At 40.5% G+C, this 16,502-nt stretch overlaps 1 protein-coding gene across 4 annotated transcripts in view; it reads left to right on the top strand.

Annotated features, from left to right (window-relative positions):
• The window catches only part of LOC117877571 (cytosolic beta-glucosidase-like), a 143,419-nt gene that overhangs the window by 44,078 nt on the left and 82,839 nt on the right, over positions 1–16,502 (top strand). For all 4 annotated transcript variants that reach the window (XM_034770694.1, XM_034770693.1, XM_034770692.1 and 1 more), the window contains 3 exons: positions 5,931–6,158; positions 11,595–12,400; positions 13,083–13,206. In XM_034770694.1, coding sequence (XP_034626585.1) covers positions 5,931–6,158; positions 11,595–12,400; positions 13,083–13,206 — 1,158 coding nt within the window. The remainder of the gene's footprint in view (positions 1–5,930; positions 6,159–11,594; positions 12,401–13,082; positions 13,207–16,502) is intronic.

Genomic DNA, 16,502 nt, shown 5'->3' with positions numbered 1-16,502 from the left:
AAGGGCCCAGCAAGTGTTTGTTAGTTGGCACCATGGGGTAGTTGAGGGCACATGGAATCCGGTGTTAGTGAGAATGATGTGTACAGAGGAGGCTAGGGGAGCAGGTTTGGAGTATATGAGGTGGGTGTTGGAGGCAATGGGGTTTGAGAGACAGTGTCCCTGTAGAGATAGGAGACAGTAGAAAGCAGGTTGATGAGAAGATGACAACACTTCAGAGATTTGGAGGCGCCTCAGGCAAGTGATCTGACTGGGGCAACTGGAGGAAAGGCTGCAGGGGAACCCTTGAAGACCAGAGAGTGATAATCAAAGCTTGGAGCAATGGAGGGAAGGAGATTGGGGAACTATGGCCTCTTCACTCTCTAAAACCCGGTAAATACAATATCAGGTTTAAAACACCATCCTTGGGTCTTAATTCTAAATCCTTTTCGTATCTCTCAAGAGGGGCAGGTCTCAAACCACAGAGGGGGAAACAGCATAAATTCAGCTTTACCTGCAGGTTTGAGGTGGTGGGGAACTTGGGGAAGCCCAGCCTCTTGTCTCTTTCTTACCCATTTTCTCCTGCTGAGGACAGCTTCCATGGGCCCTGGGGGAGTGTAGGAACTACTCCTTTGTTCTCTGGGCTGAAATTCACATGGAAGTTTAGTAATATATCACATCCTGCCTTTTGAGTGGCTAGATGAGTATTGGAGCAGCACTGGGTCTGCAGATTCCTTAGGTGGCAACTGGTGCCATGCATGGCATACGAAACACTTGGTGAATCATGAGCATTAGAGGCCCACACACACTGCAGAATTTACCACTCATGGAGGGCGCCATTGACAGGACATTGCTAATCCTCATTGATCTGGACATACTACTTTAATCTGGAAAAGATACAAGAAAGTTGTCTGTCAACTAAGTGGAACTCCAGCTAGATGCTGCTACAGATCCTGTTTCCTTATGCTGGTCCTGGTCCTGACCCCAGCATTTATCTCCTGGCTCTGATACCAAGTTTATGATTTGGTTTTGCCTTCTGCTTCTTATTCCTGGTTACCTGACTCTAGATTGACAAATGACTCTGATTCCTGATGTTTTGCCCTGTCTTTATCCACTAGGCTGGCTTTTCTTCTTCTAGCATTTGTAGTGCTTGCTAAGCCACCCAGAAGAGGCTTCATCTGCAGAATGAAGGGCCCTAAGGCCACCATGATGTGACGGGTTGGACTCCTTGGGAAGCCACCTGATATGCTGAGATACCACTGAGTCTATCTCTTCTGCCAGCATGAGCCCCCTTTAACCTGAGCCAGGCTCTTAAAACCTCCTCTAACACACACACAGGCAGGGTCACATGCAGCTGCAGATCAGCTCTGGGAAGACTCAGCTTATGGGACTTGCTCCAGCACTCAGATGTCCACCTCCCCTGGAGTGCAGACCCAAACATATATTATGAAATTCGCCCGCTCCCTCAATGTGGAGAGAGGTGTATACACTTCTTACCCCCCAGTCAGAAATTACAGAAACTGAGTTTAATAATAAACAAAACAAACGTTATTAACTATAAAAGGTAGATTTTAAGTGGTAAAATGGGTAACAAACAGAGCAAAGCAGATTTCTAAGCAAATAAAATCAAACATGCAAACTAAACTAGTTTCACTAAAGAAATTGTTTACAAATAGTATTTCTCACCCTAGATATTGTTACAGGCAGTTTGCAAAGTTTCTGTGGTTCAGAGTTACAGTTATATTCCTTTTCAGACTAGACCCCTGTTTCAGTCTGGACTCTCCCCTCGCCTTTCCTTTTGCAGTCTTTCTTCTTGGGCAGACAGTCCATGGAGAGGAAGAGTCCTGTTTGCCTTCCTCCCGACCCTGAAATAGTTTCCCAATTTGACCTCCCTGGCTGTAGACTCTCTGTGCCGAATGTGTGGAGGGGCTATGTTGCTCAGAACTGGTATGGTACCTGTGATGGTATGCCCGCTCAAGCTCAATTTGACATCAACCAATTTAGTGTGAGGTGAACAACACCACACAGGAGCACAGTATTCTGCTGAGAAATAGCACAGTGCCAGAGCTGATGTGTGAAGTGTCTGTGAGCCTGTGTCCCAGATTGAACTAGCTAATTTGCTGATTCGATTATTCCTAGTCCTGACTTTGGCAGCAGTGTTTTTAGATGGTCATGGAAAGTCAAAGAGCAGTCCAATGTGACACCAAGGTAGACAGGTTTTGCCTCATGTTTCAGTTATTTGCCATTAAGGAAGACATCTAACTCACCTTTAGTGCTTGTGTTGTGGAGTTGGAAGATGCTCAAAACTGTCATGGTCATACCTGATTGGAGGCACCAACTGCTTCAGTAGGCTGCCATCTTGGCTAAATCTGTGTTCAAGATGTTCTCCAATTTGATGAAAGAGAATGACTGGGTACCACAGCAGATGTCATCTGCATAGATAAACTTGCCTGACTGAGTCAGTGGCAGGTCATATGTGTACAGACTGAACAGGGTGGGCACAAGCACGAAGCATTGGGGTAAGCCATTGGATTATCTTCTCCATGCATTTGTTCTGTCTCCCATATGTACCAGAAAATGACTGTCACAAAGTAGAAGTTCAACAAAGTCTACTACCCATGCTGGAAGAACTCCTAACAGTTTTACCAGAAGTCCAGTGTGCCATACTGTATCATAGACCTCTGTCAGGTCCAAGAAAACAGCTCCTGTCTTCAAGTTCTGTTGAAACCTATTTTCTATGTATGTAGTGAGGCCTAGGACTTGGTCACATATGCTTTGACTCTTCTGGAAGCCAGCTTGGTTGACAATGAGAATTATCTCCACCTCTGGAGACATACGCTGGAGGATAAGCTGCTCCAGGACTTTAAAGATGACAGATAGCAGAAAGATTGGTTGGTAGCTTGCTGCATTGTGTGGGTCCTTTTCGGATTTTAGAAGAGTGATCACTTTTGACATCCTCCAGATTCAGGCTGGCTGCCCATGATCCAGCCTTGACAATGAGCAACTTTAATATTTTCTATAATTTTTGATGGAAATTCCCAGGGTTTTATTAAAAAATATTTTTAAAAAATCTATAATGTGAAAATATTCAGCTAGACACTATAGGAAATACCCTATCCCCACAAAACCGAAGAAGTCCACAGGGGTTAACTGACTCTTCAAAGCCTAGGAGCTGTGCAGCTTTTACCTGACAAGGCAGTGTGACTGAGTCAAGAGTTCTTGTGGAGTCCCAACTCAACTGTTGCACATATCACAAGTTGCACAGTGAATGAGGTGAGGTCTCAGAGTGTACTTTATTTTTCACTGTCAGCTATGTATTTATGCACAGTTCAGCCTACTTCACTCAATATATTTCAAAGTGCTAAAAAAATCATACCAATTGTACTCTGTATGCTCAAAATGCAGCTTTCAAAGGTGCATGACTCAGTCAAATCAAAATCAATTTTCACCAGAACACTCCAAGGCACTTCTCCTTACGAGGGCCATTTCTATGCTAAATTTCAACTCTGTACTAGAGCTCTTAAAAAAAGAGAGAGAAAAATTGCAAGAATTTTTAGTAATGGTAAAAACATATTTTCTTCACTCACTCTGTATGAACGAGTTGAGCTATACCTAGCAGATATTCACCTTTGGGTGGAGACCAAGTCTAGAAAACTTCAGCCCAAAAGGTGAAGGTTTTGGAAAGGCACACTTGAGTGCAAAGAGATTAGTCTGGAAAAGCACATAAAACCTTAAAAGTAGTGGGCACTGATATTCCTGCTGTAACTTAATTTTTAAAGGAGAACTACTCCAATGCATTCTATTTTAATAATTGTAAAGACTGAGGTATGTGCATTGAAATATAGATGGTCTATAATCATTATTTTAAATATTTGAGAGCATATTAATATAGTCTAGAGTGATTTGGCCAATCAACTGTGTGTACAATAGGTGACATGTATGACCAGATTCTGACCTTTGCTCTTGCTCAGTCCTGAAGCTGGCCTGGAGGCCAGTTCAGCCCCGGCGTATCTTAGAGTGGCCTCAAACAGCTAGTTTGTAGCAGCCCACTCTGGGATGCTAACACTGGCTGAGAACCACCAAGGTGCTTCTGCCCTATCCCATCCAATCCCTGGCACTCTCCCACTTGCTGAGTAGACCGGATAAAGAAGGTGGCAGAGTTTGTGCCAGTTGGGGATTCCTACATGCCAGGGGAATTCTTAGCTGCCAAGAAGAGCACTGCAAAGGGGCCATGCTATGGCCCAGAACTGGGCACCTTGAATCTGGTTTTGGGCAAACAGAATCTGCCTTTTAAATACTCTAAATCCCTTAAATAATACAAAATAATTACTCTTTACTTTACTTTGAGTGTTTTCCTGCGAGAATAATTTGAATCTTTACTTAAAATGTAACTACTAAAGTCAAATACTACCCATGGAAAACTGTCAGTACTGTATATATCTGAGAATACCTCAGCACTGAGTCATTGTGTTGTAGGAAAACTTGAACCTTAAGGGACACTCATAGTTGTTAGATCTAAAAGTAGACCTAGTGTGAAGGCTGTCCCATAGAAGAGCTCAATTTACTGAATAACCTTATGTAGCTGTATTGGTGCTTGTGTGCTGTTACAAAATTCCATAAAGAACATGAAATATGACAATGATCTTTCAGAAACTAAGGCTACAGAAATGATATTACAGATTCTAGTAACGCTTTAAATTAAGTGTCTGCAATATGCTTAACCTTGCATTAAACTTAAATTTAACAAGACAGATGTGCATTAAGTACTGAATCTACTTTAGGGAGCAATCTCACATTGGCAGGGGATGGACTTGATGACCTCCTAATAGGGCTCTTCCATCTCTAATTTCTATGATACTAATTGATTATTAAAACACTTTTATTGAGGATTGATATGTAGCTATTATATAGGTATTAATCTTACAGCCAACTGATATTTAATTTATACATGATTTTAACCTACAATGTCATTTTAGTTTTTAGACAGTAACCCAGGAAATATGCATTAACTGGAGCTTTGAAAAATTTTGCTTGTAAAGGAAACTGGAGAATTTTGGCATATTCTGAGTTTTGTGATTTGTGTTGCAGGGATGGGGATTTCCAGGACTTTTCACATTAAACATTTGCACATATTACAACATGGTTTTGCAAAGACTGCAATGATTGTCATAAAGAAATCTGCATTTACTCAGTTTATACACCATGGTATCTCAGATCTCAAAATATGGCTAAATACTGAATTTTTAATGGTGATTTCTGTACCTCAGTTTTCAAAAGCACTACAAAATATCCCAGCATAATCAGAATACAGAAAATGGTGCAGAGATTGTGAACGTTTAGTTTAAAATTTAGTTTAGTGGAAATCTTTGCAGTTTTTCCGTCAACGTTTGTCTAAGCAAAAGGCAGAAGTTTCACAGAGCTTTGTTATTAATTCATGTTATACATGCCTAGGGCCATGGCTCATAATGGCATTCCTTTCTTCTTAACAGACTGTCAGGACTTTCAAAGGACATCCAGAAAGCCATAAGTGCCTATTTGTTGGATGTATTTTTCATATCCTAAAGGCTTTCTTTGATATGGTCAGATCTTTTACATTCATGGGTGGAAGTTGCATTAGCAAATACTTTTTGTTAATATCTCAGAAGATTCACAAGCATCTGATCTTTGGCTAAAAATAATATGCAGTGTGTCAGAACCTCTGTAAGTGCTGTTTGAAACAGATTTTTCAAATAGTGAGCAGTGACAAAACCATGAATAAATGCAGAACTTAATACAAATGTTCTATAGCTTGAGAAAAAAACTATTCATTTTAAGTGAAAGAACTGGAGAAAGCCCTGCTTGATTTGCTTACAAGGTACTGAGATTCTTGTGTCTACTTTATGTGATAAATATTTACATTCAACATATGTCTTTTGATGTCAAAAGTGTAATGATTCAGTTTTGTTTTTAATCAGGAGGCTGGAATGCAGATGGAAAGGGCCCTAATGTTTGGGACACATTCACCCATCAGGGAGGAGATCGAGTTTTCAAGAACCAGACTGGTGATGTAGCTTGTGGCAGCTACACTCTGTGGGAGGAAGATTTGAAATGTATCAAACAGCTTGGATTGACTCATTATCGCTTTTCTCTTTCCTGGTCACGTCTGTTACCTGATGGGACGACAGGTTTCATCAACCAGAAAGGCAATTGTTTCTTAAAAATAGAAGGTTGCAGCTTTAATTCAAGGTTATTGCTGCAGTCTGGCATAATTAATCCAGTATGCTATTCTGCAGTGTAGCTTTGAAATTGCAACTTTTTTTCAGAGTAATTATGGGATGATTTTTTATAGGTTTGCAACAACTTCCTAATTAATACTCTAGATCCCCTTGGATATCGTGATCTTTTGGGATGGGATGAGTATTATGTTCCCTACCATGTATTTTTTGCCTGTTCTAAATTTTTAAAAAAGTGATTATAAGTTGTTCTGTTTCATGGGATTGTGTAAAAATACAAATAAGTAAATAAGAGGAAAAGTTTCTTATGGAATGTAAGTAAACAAAATCAATCAATCCCATATTTGACAGTATTGGCAAATGCATGTGGCTAGTGTATCAGCATAATCTACTGACATTCTGAATTGCACACTGAATAGCATACATTGTCTAAGTAGGACAGACTTTTCTGAAGGTACTCAAGCAATATACGCCTTAGCTGGCCAATGAGAGGGGATCTCACAGTTCATTTTTATTATTTGTTTTCCAGTAATGGCTGTAGGTTCATTCAGGACAGGGTAGGCATTGTGCTAGATGCTGTACAAACACACATGAGAAAAAGAGACTACAAAAGAGCTCCAAGGAGACTATATAGTGTAAGACGGCAGGACAGGAATAGGGTGGGAGAAAAGAGATGCAACATATACAAAGACTGATCAAATTGATGGTTGGCAATATGTTGGTTCCACATTTGTTCTTTTTTTAATTTCAGAGAGAATCGGCAAGGGGAAAAGGTCATGGCTGAGTTAATAAGCAAAGGACGGGAAAGGCAATATTAAGTGCATAGGAAAAGGAAACAGGGTGAGGAGGATTGGAGGAGAATGCGAAGACTAGGGGGAGTGAAGCTACATCAGAGAGACTGTGAGGAACAGAGTCAGAGGCGGGGTCTGAACAAACAGCCATCAGCAGAAGGAAAACGTCCCTAACAAAACAAAAAGGAAATAGAATTGGATGATAGCTGTGTCTCAAGCGTTCCTCACCCCTTTCTTGTTGCTACCTGGACTCCCCACTCCTTCTGGGAAGATGTCAATCTTTGTGCTCTTGGGGCAGCCTTCACCGTGGGTGTTCTTTCCTCTCCCAGTTCAAGACAGGGAAGGGCTAGAAATAGAATGAGGGGGGAAATTTATTAGCAAATTCCCCACTCCAGGGCTGTGCAGATCCATACACACAGAACCAATAATGTTCTGCTAAGAGTGTTCAGGTTGCAGAATTTGGGTTGCCCATGCAGACCACTATTCACCTCTTGCATTCTGCAGATCACAGCTTCTGCCATAAGGAGATGGTGGACATGCAGGAGCCATGAGAGTGGGTTCATGCATCCATAGACAGCAGACCAACCAGCCATTTCCTTCTTCACAGCATGATGCAGGAGTAACTCCAGCCATCCGAGGAGAAACCACATCTTTGGGGTGTTCTAATAAGGACCAATTTGGCAGCAGGAGGAGGGGTGGAAAATGCACTTCATCACCAGCTGAATGGGAAAGGGATGGGAAGATTCCTTCCCACCACCACCAGAATTTCTAAGCATGAAGCCTGTGCCACGGGGCAGGATTCGCCCTTTAGTTTGGATGCTTTTCGTGGTGTATGGAAATTAAATTTGACTGAGTATCCTTAGTTTTTCCCCCCCAGAAATATATTTCAGGTAGCACTGCAGGCGCTATTCATATGCCACAGAGCTGCCTGTTGAACAGGCTTTGTTATTTAGAAGAGAGAGTGGAAGATAGAGTTGGTAAGAAAAAAAGCTAACCACATTTTGACCAAATTCAACTAACATTTTTGAAAATGTTCACTTGATCCCTCTTTTAAACAGCTGCCTGATTAATTTTATGAACTTTACATTTAGCGAAAGGGCACTGGATGGGCGTTTCATTAGGCAGGAGCTCACTTGTCCTGTGCAGTGATCTGTTGAAGCAATTGTAGCTGCATATCATGGAAAGGCCACTATCTTCTGTATAAACATTTCTACAAAGAGCATGTGAAGAATTAGAAACCTTAAAGCAATGTCCTTTTAAATAAAAACCATTCACACAAACTGATTCACTACCAATTTCACACCTAAAACATGGGACATTTGGAAAAACCTTTAACATTTGTTTTCCAATTGTAAGGGGGTTTTCTTCTAAAGGAGCAATGTTGTAGGGGTTTTACTCCTATCTAATGTCAGGTTTAAACCTACTGTGAGTTTATTTTGTTTTTTATGTAGTGGCTGGTTTTTGTTTTGTTTTACAATTCTCTATGCCCTGTGTTCTCCAAGGAGTGTTGTGTATTAGCTGCAGAATGGCAGATTGCAGTGAGGAGAGAGCCAGAACTGGCAGACAGCGTGTGTGGTTTATTGGACCCAGAACATAATTCTCTTCCGTGCCTGACTTCAACATTAGAGTAGGATCAGGAGAGAAGGAGGCAGAAAAAAGAGAGAAATGGGGCCTATATCCCTAGCAGAATGGGTACCACCCCCAATCTCAGAATCACATGGCAATCAATACCAGCTCCAGTGACGCACTCTGACTCTCCTCAGGGCCTTAACCTATTCCTTTCCCATCTAGCTGGTGATATGAAGTGCATTTTCCTCCCCATCTCCTGCTGCTAATTGGTCCTTACTAGAACACCCCAAAGATGTGGTCACTCCTTCGAACACATACACACAAATTGCCAGAACTCTATATGCTGCCCTTCTTTGCTCTTTTAACTGATCCATAGGTACAAATGTAAAAATGGAGTCATCCTAGTTTTAGCATTATCAGGTCACCAGATATTTTTATGACACCGATGATTTCCAGTGATATAGCTGCATTTCTCTTTCTGGATCACACAAGATTATAAGCTGTTTTCAATAATTAATTGAAATCTGGAAAATGGATATTTGATCGCTTTTAAATTTCCCAAATTCTACTGAGTAATCTGTAAAATTACAAAGGCCACCTCTTATCAATTTCTAGGGAGTTTTGCTGTCGGTGTTAAAAAGAGGATGCTGTACCAGCAAAGGACTTCTGTTTTGCCAACTAAGGGCTAGATGTAGAAAACTCTTACTCCCACCAGAGAGACCCACATGAATAGCCCCGTTGAAGCCATGTGAGTCACTGTCACCAATGGGAGTAAAGGATTCACAATCTGGCCCTAATTGATTGTAAATTTGAACTTTGAAATTATTTTTTCAAGAATTAAAGGAACATTTTGATGACTTCTGCCCCCAGACAGACACATGCATCTCCCCAAATTCTTATGGGGTTGCAGCTAGAGAGGAAAAACAATCTGCCTGCCAAGCTTATTGTAAACAAGCCCATCAAATCTTGCTGTGATAGTGGATGTGCAGGCACTGGTCTGCTTGCAAGAAGATGCACACTAAGTCTGGGGTTCTGAGTTTATTGTTGCATCAGACGTTGGATTAAAAAACAGTATGAGTAGAATCCTTGAGACAAGACCAACCATATCGTACAACTGTGAAAGCAGGATAATTTTAAGGGCTAACACTGACAATGACAATGTAGACCAGGGCATCTGTGTCTGCATTTTTTTTAAACGTTAGCACACATTGATGCCGAAAAACCGGTGCAAAGAAGTAGTTAGCATAGTACCAACCCGTTCACTCACTAATACAGGTGGCCTGTTAGTGATTCATTAACATCTCGTTACTATATTAAAAACAAAACAAAACTCTATGAAGTTTCCAAATCATATACTTAGCTAATATATGCAACCTTATTGTTGTCTGCTCCTTTCCTCCATTGTGTTCAAGTCTTCAAACTGTCAAGTCTTGTCCCAGGGCCTAAGTCCCATTTTCAAAAGAGATTTAGGAGCTTATGTCTTAATGACACGTAAGTGCCTAAACCACTTTTGAAAATGGCACACCAGTTCCTAAGTCACTTAGGCAATTTTCAAAAGTGAATCCAAGTCTCTGAGGCAAGTTTTGCCTTTTGCCTCTATGGCACCCGCATAAGGCACCCTCTGTCCTGACTGGACGCTTTCAGTTTAACTGTAATATAAATAATAATTAAAAGTTCATATTATTAGTAGGAATGCAATTGGGAAAGTCTAAAGTCAGATGGTTCTTGTGAAGGAGCAAGCTAACTGTTAGCCCACGTCTGAAAAAGTAACACCATATTTTGCATATGATGCAAGACCCAGCATTCTAAGGAGGCTTAAAAAAAATCTATTTCGTTTTATTTATTTATATTTAAACAAAATTAAAAAAAAATGCCCATACAAAAGCACCAAGTGCCTGGGCAGCAACTTTAATTTACAATGACCACCCATTTGCATAAAAATAATGATACAGGAGACATGTTAACTTAGCCAGCTGATAAAGCCCAGTAACTGAAAATCCCCATTCACCCTCCAGAAATATCCTCTCAAGCTTTGCCCCCAAAAGCCTGTCAAATAAATGCCTTTTGTTGCCTTCCCAGGTGATCAAGTTCAGGCGAGTTCAGTGGTGGGGGAAAGGTTCAGAGTGCCAGGATCCTCATAGCGAATGACAAACTGTCTGTCCCATCTCTTTTATAACCAGAGGGATCTAGCTTGAGTGCCTCTGCTGTCTGCAGCTGTGGCAGTGTCACAAGGAGGGAGTTAGACTCTCAAGTGGGCTAGTCCCAAGTGTGGTAGCTCAAGACCAAGACCATCTAGAGACCAATAGTAACCAATGAAAAACACCAAATGTCAGATAGGCCTGACAAGATGACCAAGCTAGAGAGGGAACTGCTGCATGCTGTCCCAGCTTCAGTCTCCAGATACTTGTAAATTGTAGAATTCATTGCAATTGGCTAAACTGGAGTTGAGAAAGTCAGGGATAAAAATAGCAAGGCCCACCATCCAACATGTGGCTCACCCTACTGACCAGGTGCAAATCATAAAATGCAAACCGGTTACAACGTGCCTTGATCTTGGTGAATATTGCTTGCTTTTTAGTGGCTGTACAGTTCTCCGGGAGAAAAATCCCTCCATTAGACCTAGCTTTGGTATTGATCAAACTATACATTGGGAGTACACTTTTCAAAAGAGCTCAGCTCCCACATTTAGGGCCAGACTTTTGAGAGCTTAGCTCCCATTCAGCCACTAAATGAAGAGACCAAATTTTCAAATGTGATAAGCATCCAGCAGCTCCCACTGTTCTCAGTGGAAGCTCCTGTGCACTGATTACTTCTGAAAACATGGTCCCTTTTGGTGCCTAAATAGCTGCAGTTGGGTGCACACAACTTCTGAAAATCTGTCCCTACCGTTTTAAAATAGATTTAGCATACACCTTTGAGATGATACATAATACAGAGACAGAGAAAAACAATGCTGTGGTAATAACATTATTATTTGTAAGTGAGGTTTCTGCATTTTTAAGGTAATAAAATATGAACCCAACCTTTTTTCTTTTAACTTTTTCAGGAGTTGATTACTATGACAAGATTATTGATGACCTGTTGGCAAATGGCATTGTACCCATGGTGACATTATATCACTTTGATTTACCTCAACATTTAGAAGATCAAGGTGGCTGGAGCTCTGATGCAATCACTGAGGTCTTTGACAACTATGCACAGTTTTGCTTCAGAACATTTGGAAACCGAGTGAAACTGTGGGTCACTATTAATGAGCCTTATGTTGTTGCTAAAGATGGCTATGAAAAAGGCATTGTGGCTCCAGGAATAATGGAACCTGGTATTGGAGCTTATCGGACAGCTCATAACATGATAAAGGCTCATGCTAAAGCCTGGCACAGTTATGATTTGTTATTTAGAAAAAAGCAACACGGGCTTGTGTCTATAGCTCTAAACTCAGATTGGGCGGAACCCCTAGATTCAACTTGTCTGGCAGACCAAGAAGCTACTAAAAGATATATGGCTTTTTGCTTAGACTGGTTTGCTGAACCCATATTTATTAGTGGTGACTATCCAGCCATCATGAAATCCCAGATCTCTGTAATGAGTACAAAGCAAGGCTACCTATCATCAAGGCTTCCAGAATTTACTGAGGAAGAAAAGAAGATGATCAAGGGAACTGCTGACTTTTTTGCCCTAAATTATTATACTACTCGCAAAGTAAAGCACCAAGAAAATATACGCAGTGAACCAAGTGTTTCTGGGGACAGAGAAGCTGAACAAATAATGGACCATTCCTGGCCTTTTGCTGCTGGCAGCTCATGGCTGGCTGTAGTTCCCTGGGGTTTACGTAGATTACTGAAATATATCAAGGTATGGCATGAGGCTAACTTGATCATCCAGATTTTTAGTTAGCTAACCACCACCAAGGAAAAGGATTTGTACAGTGCAATATGGGTGACTTAGTTATTGGGAGGCACACACATGCGGTAGCAAAAGGCACCATGCAAGAGTGTAAACAAGTTGACTTGGGATTCTTTGTTTCATTTTTGCATCATAACCACTGAGAGCGTTGAAGACTTTGAGTTTTTTTTGTTGTTGCTATTATACTTGAAAACTCATATTGAGCCTGAGTTACAATTTGAAATGATACGTGAGTGTTCTATCATCTGTTGAACTTCAGAAATGATCTTTTGGATACCAGCAGTCAGGTTTTCCTGGCATGCAACTCATTGCTGACAATGGGACATGCTGTGACTGCTAGTATCAAAGGGTTAAGGAGCAGTGACACTACGCAGATGCTAATGCAGGAAAGATATTTTTGTATTCTTATTAAAATAAGTCATTTCACTGTCTTCATGGATATTTGCACAGTTTTGCTTTTCCACTGTTAGTCATGAAAGGTCAGCACATGGAAAATTAAGTTAATAGGGTCAGTACAATTTGATGAAAACTAGTTTTGGGTTGTAGCTTAGAGAAGATAGAGGCTAATGCACCTGATTTTATGGGTTTTCTTACATCTGTTCTGAATAAAATTTCTGCTCTCTTGTTCTAGGATACATATAATAATCCTATAATTTACATCACTGAGAATGGGTTTTCCCAGAGTGACCCTGCTCCACTTGATGACACTCAGCGCTGGAAGTATTTCAGGCTGACATTACAAGAAATTTTAAAAGGTACATTTTTAAATGATGAAAGATCAATTGTGCAAACTTAATATAATTTTCCTGTGTGCCTATTTGCATTCAGCAATGGCCATTGATTCTTGAAGCTAAAACTCGTGTAAATCAGAGTAAAGTAATGTGATTAGAAAAAAATGTTTGGCAGAAAGGAAGGCAGAATATTTAGCAGAAAGGTAACTTTAATCCTACTTCACAATCTTGGAATGGAATCAAATGAAAATGTTCAGCACTGTGTATTTTGGAATTGTACTCTTTTGATATCTTCATAAAGCAAAAATGGTGGATTTTCTATTTTCTACTTTTTTATGGCCTGCCTTGTTTAAAAAAAAATGCACTTTCAAAACTGCACATTCTAGGGCCAGCTTTGCTCAATTTCCACAGCACCCACAACTGGGGGAGAGAGATTTAAAACTGCTCAGCAGCCAGCAGCTCTCATTGCAAAGAATGGGAATTGCTGCATGCTGGGTACTTTTGAAAATCTGGCCCTTAGATCTAATATATATTCTTTGTTATAGAATATGATCCTGTTGCATATAGCTTAAGGAAGACTGCATGCAATTAGCTCCATGCAGTGTTCGGAATGTTCACACAGTGAAATTCACTCCAGTGCAGAGCTAATGCATCATATCAGTTCTGCTTCAGCCCTTAGGAGGGGATTTTCAAAAGTGCTCAATATTGGCATAGCTCTGCTCGTATTTGTGCCATTATTCTCCTCCCCACTCCCTGCCCACTCCAAATCTCAATTTGATCTGACCCTCCTGACTCAACAGGACAGGGCTTGGCTTCTGCTGAGACTTCTGGAGAGGTTGTAAAGAGATACACAGTAATAACATTTAGCTCTCTTACATTGTAAGCTGTTTGGGGTTAGGACAGTCTTTCACTGTGGGCTCAATCCAGCAGAGCACTTTGGCCCAGATTCCCGGATGTATGTAGGCTCCTTACTCCCATTCAGATCAGTGGAAGTTAGGCACCTAAATACCTTGAGGATTTGGGTCTAAGCATGTGTGTAGTCCAACTTAAATCAATGGGACTACTCTTAAGAACATAGGAACGGCCATACTAGGTCAGACCAAAGGTCCATCTCGCCCAGTATCCTGTCTTCCGACAGTGGCCAATGCCAGGTGCCCCAGAGGGAATGAACAAAACAGGTAATCATCAAGTGATCCATCCCCTGTCGCCCATTCCCAGCTTCTGGCAAACAGAGGCTAGGGATACCATCCTTGCCCATCCTGGTTAATAGCCATTGACGGACCTATCCTGCATATTTTATCTAGCTCTTTTTTGAACTCTGTTATAGTCTTGGACTTCACAACATCTTCTGGCAAGGAGTTCCACATGTTGACTGTACGTTGTGTGAAAAAATACTTCCTTTTATTTATTTTAAACCTGCTGCCTATTAATTTCATTTGGTGACCCCTAGTTCTTGTGTTATGGGAAGGAATAAATAACACTTCCTTGTTTACTTTCTCCATATCAGTCATGATTTTATAGACCTCTAATGATTTTTCTTAATTATTCCCAATATTCTGTTCATTTTTTTGACTGCTGCTGCATATTGAGCGGCTGTTTTCAGAGAACTATCCACAATGACTCCAAGATCTCTTTCTTGAGTGGTAACAGCTAATTTAGACCCCATAATTTTATATGTATAATTGGGATTATGTTTTCCAATGTGCATTATTTTGCATTTATCAACACTGAATTTCATCTGCCATTTTGTTGCCCAGTCACCCAGTTTTGAGAGATCTTATTGTAGCGCTTCGCAGTCTGACTGGGACTTAACTGTCTTGAGTAGTTTTGTATCATCTGCAAATTTTGCCACCTCACTGTTTACCCCTTTCTGCAGATCATTTATGAATATGTTAAATAGGACTGGACCCAGTACAGACCCCTGGAGGACACCACTATTTACTTCTCTCCATTCTGAAAACCGACCATTTATTCCTAGCCTTTGTTTCCTATCTTTTAATCCAGTTACCAAAGAGAGCACTTTCCCTCTTATCCCATGACTGCTTACTTTGCTTAAGAGCCTTGTCAAAGGCTTTCTGAAAATCTAAATACACTAAATCCAGTGGATCCCCTTGTCCACATGCTTGTTGATCCCCTCAAAGAATTCTAGTAGATTGGTGAGGCATGATTCCCTTTACAAAAACCATGTTGACTATTCCCCAACAAATTATGTTCATCTATGTGTCTGACAATATTGTTCTTTACTACAGTTTCTATCAGTTTGCCCAGTACTGAAGTCAGGCTTACCAGCCTGTAAATGTTGGGGTCAACTCTGGAGCCCTTTTTAAAAATTGGCATCACATTAGCTATCCTCCAGTCATTTGGTACAGAAACTGATTTAAATGATAGGTTACTGACTACAGTTAGTAGTCCTGCAATTTCACATTTGAGTTCCTTCAGAACTCTTGGGTGAATACCATCTGGTCCTGGTGACTTATTACTGTTTAGTTTATCAATTTGTTCCAAAACCTCCTCTAATGACACCTCAATCTGGGACAGTTCCTCAGATTTGTCACCTAAAAAAAAAGTCTCAGGTTTGGGAATCTCTCTCACATCCTCAACTGTGAAGACTGATGCAAATACTTCATTTAGTTTCTCTGCAATGGCCTTATCATACTACCTTGAGTGCTTCTTTAGCATCTCTATCGTCCAGTGGCCCCACTGGTTGTTTAGCAGGCTTCCTGCTTCTGATGTTCTTAAAAAAAAAAAAAAATCCTATTACTTTTTGAGTCTTTGGCTAGATGTATTTAAAAAAAAATTTTTTTTTTTGGCCTTCCTGATTATATTTTTACACTTCATTTGCCTGAGTTTATGTTCCTTTCTATTTTCCTCACTAGGATTTAACTTCTATTTTTTAAAGGATGCCTTTTTGCCTCTCACTGCTTCTTTTACTTTGTTGTTTAGCCATGGTGGCTCTTTTTTGATTCTCTTACTATGTTTTTTTAATGTGGGGTATACATTTAAGTTGAGTCTCTATTGTGGTGTATTTAAAAAGTTTCTATGCAACTTGCAGGGATTTTACTTTTGGTGTTGTACCTTTTAATTTCTGTTTAACTTTCTCATTTTTGTGTAGTTCCCCTTTCTGAAATTAAATGCTACAGTGTCGGACTGCTGTGGTATTTTCCTTGCCACAGGAATGTTAAATTTAACTATATTATGGTCACTATTACCAAGCTGTCCAGCTATATTCACCTCGTGAACCTGATCTAGTGCTCCATTTAGGACTAAATCAAAAATTGCCTCTCCTCTTGTGGGTTTCAGAACTAGCTGCTCCAAGAAAC

Source organism: Trachemys scripta, chromosome 5, assembly GCF_013100865.1.
Source record: "Trachemys scripta elegans isolate TJP31775 chromosome 5, CAS_Tse_1.0, whole genome shotgun sequence".
Taxonomy (NCBI): Eukaryota; Metazoa; Chordata; order Testudines; family Emydidae; genus Trachemys; species Trachemys scripta.
This window is presented reverse-complemented; position numbering and strand designations above follow the sequence as displayed.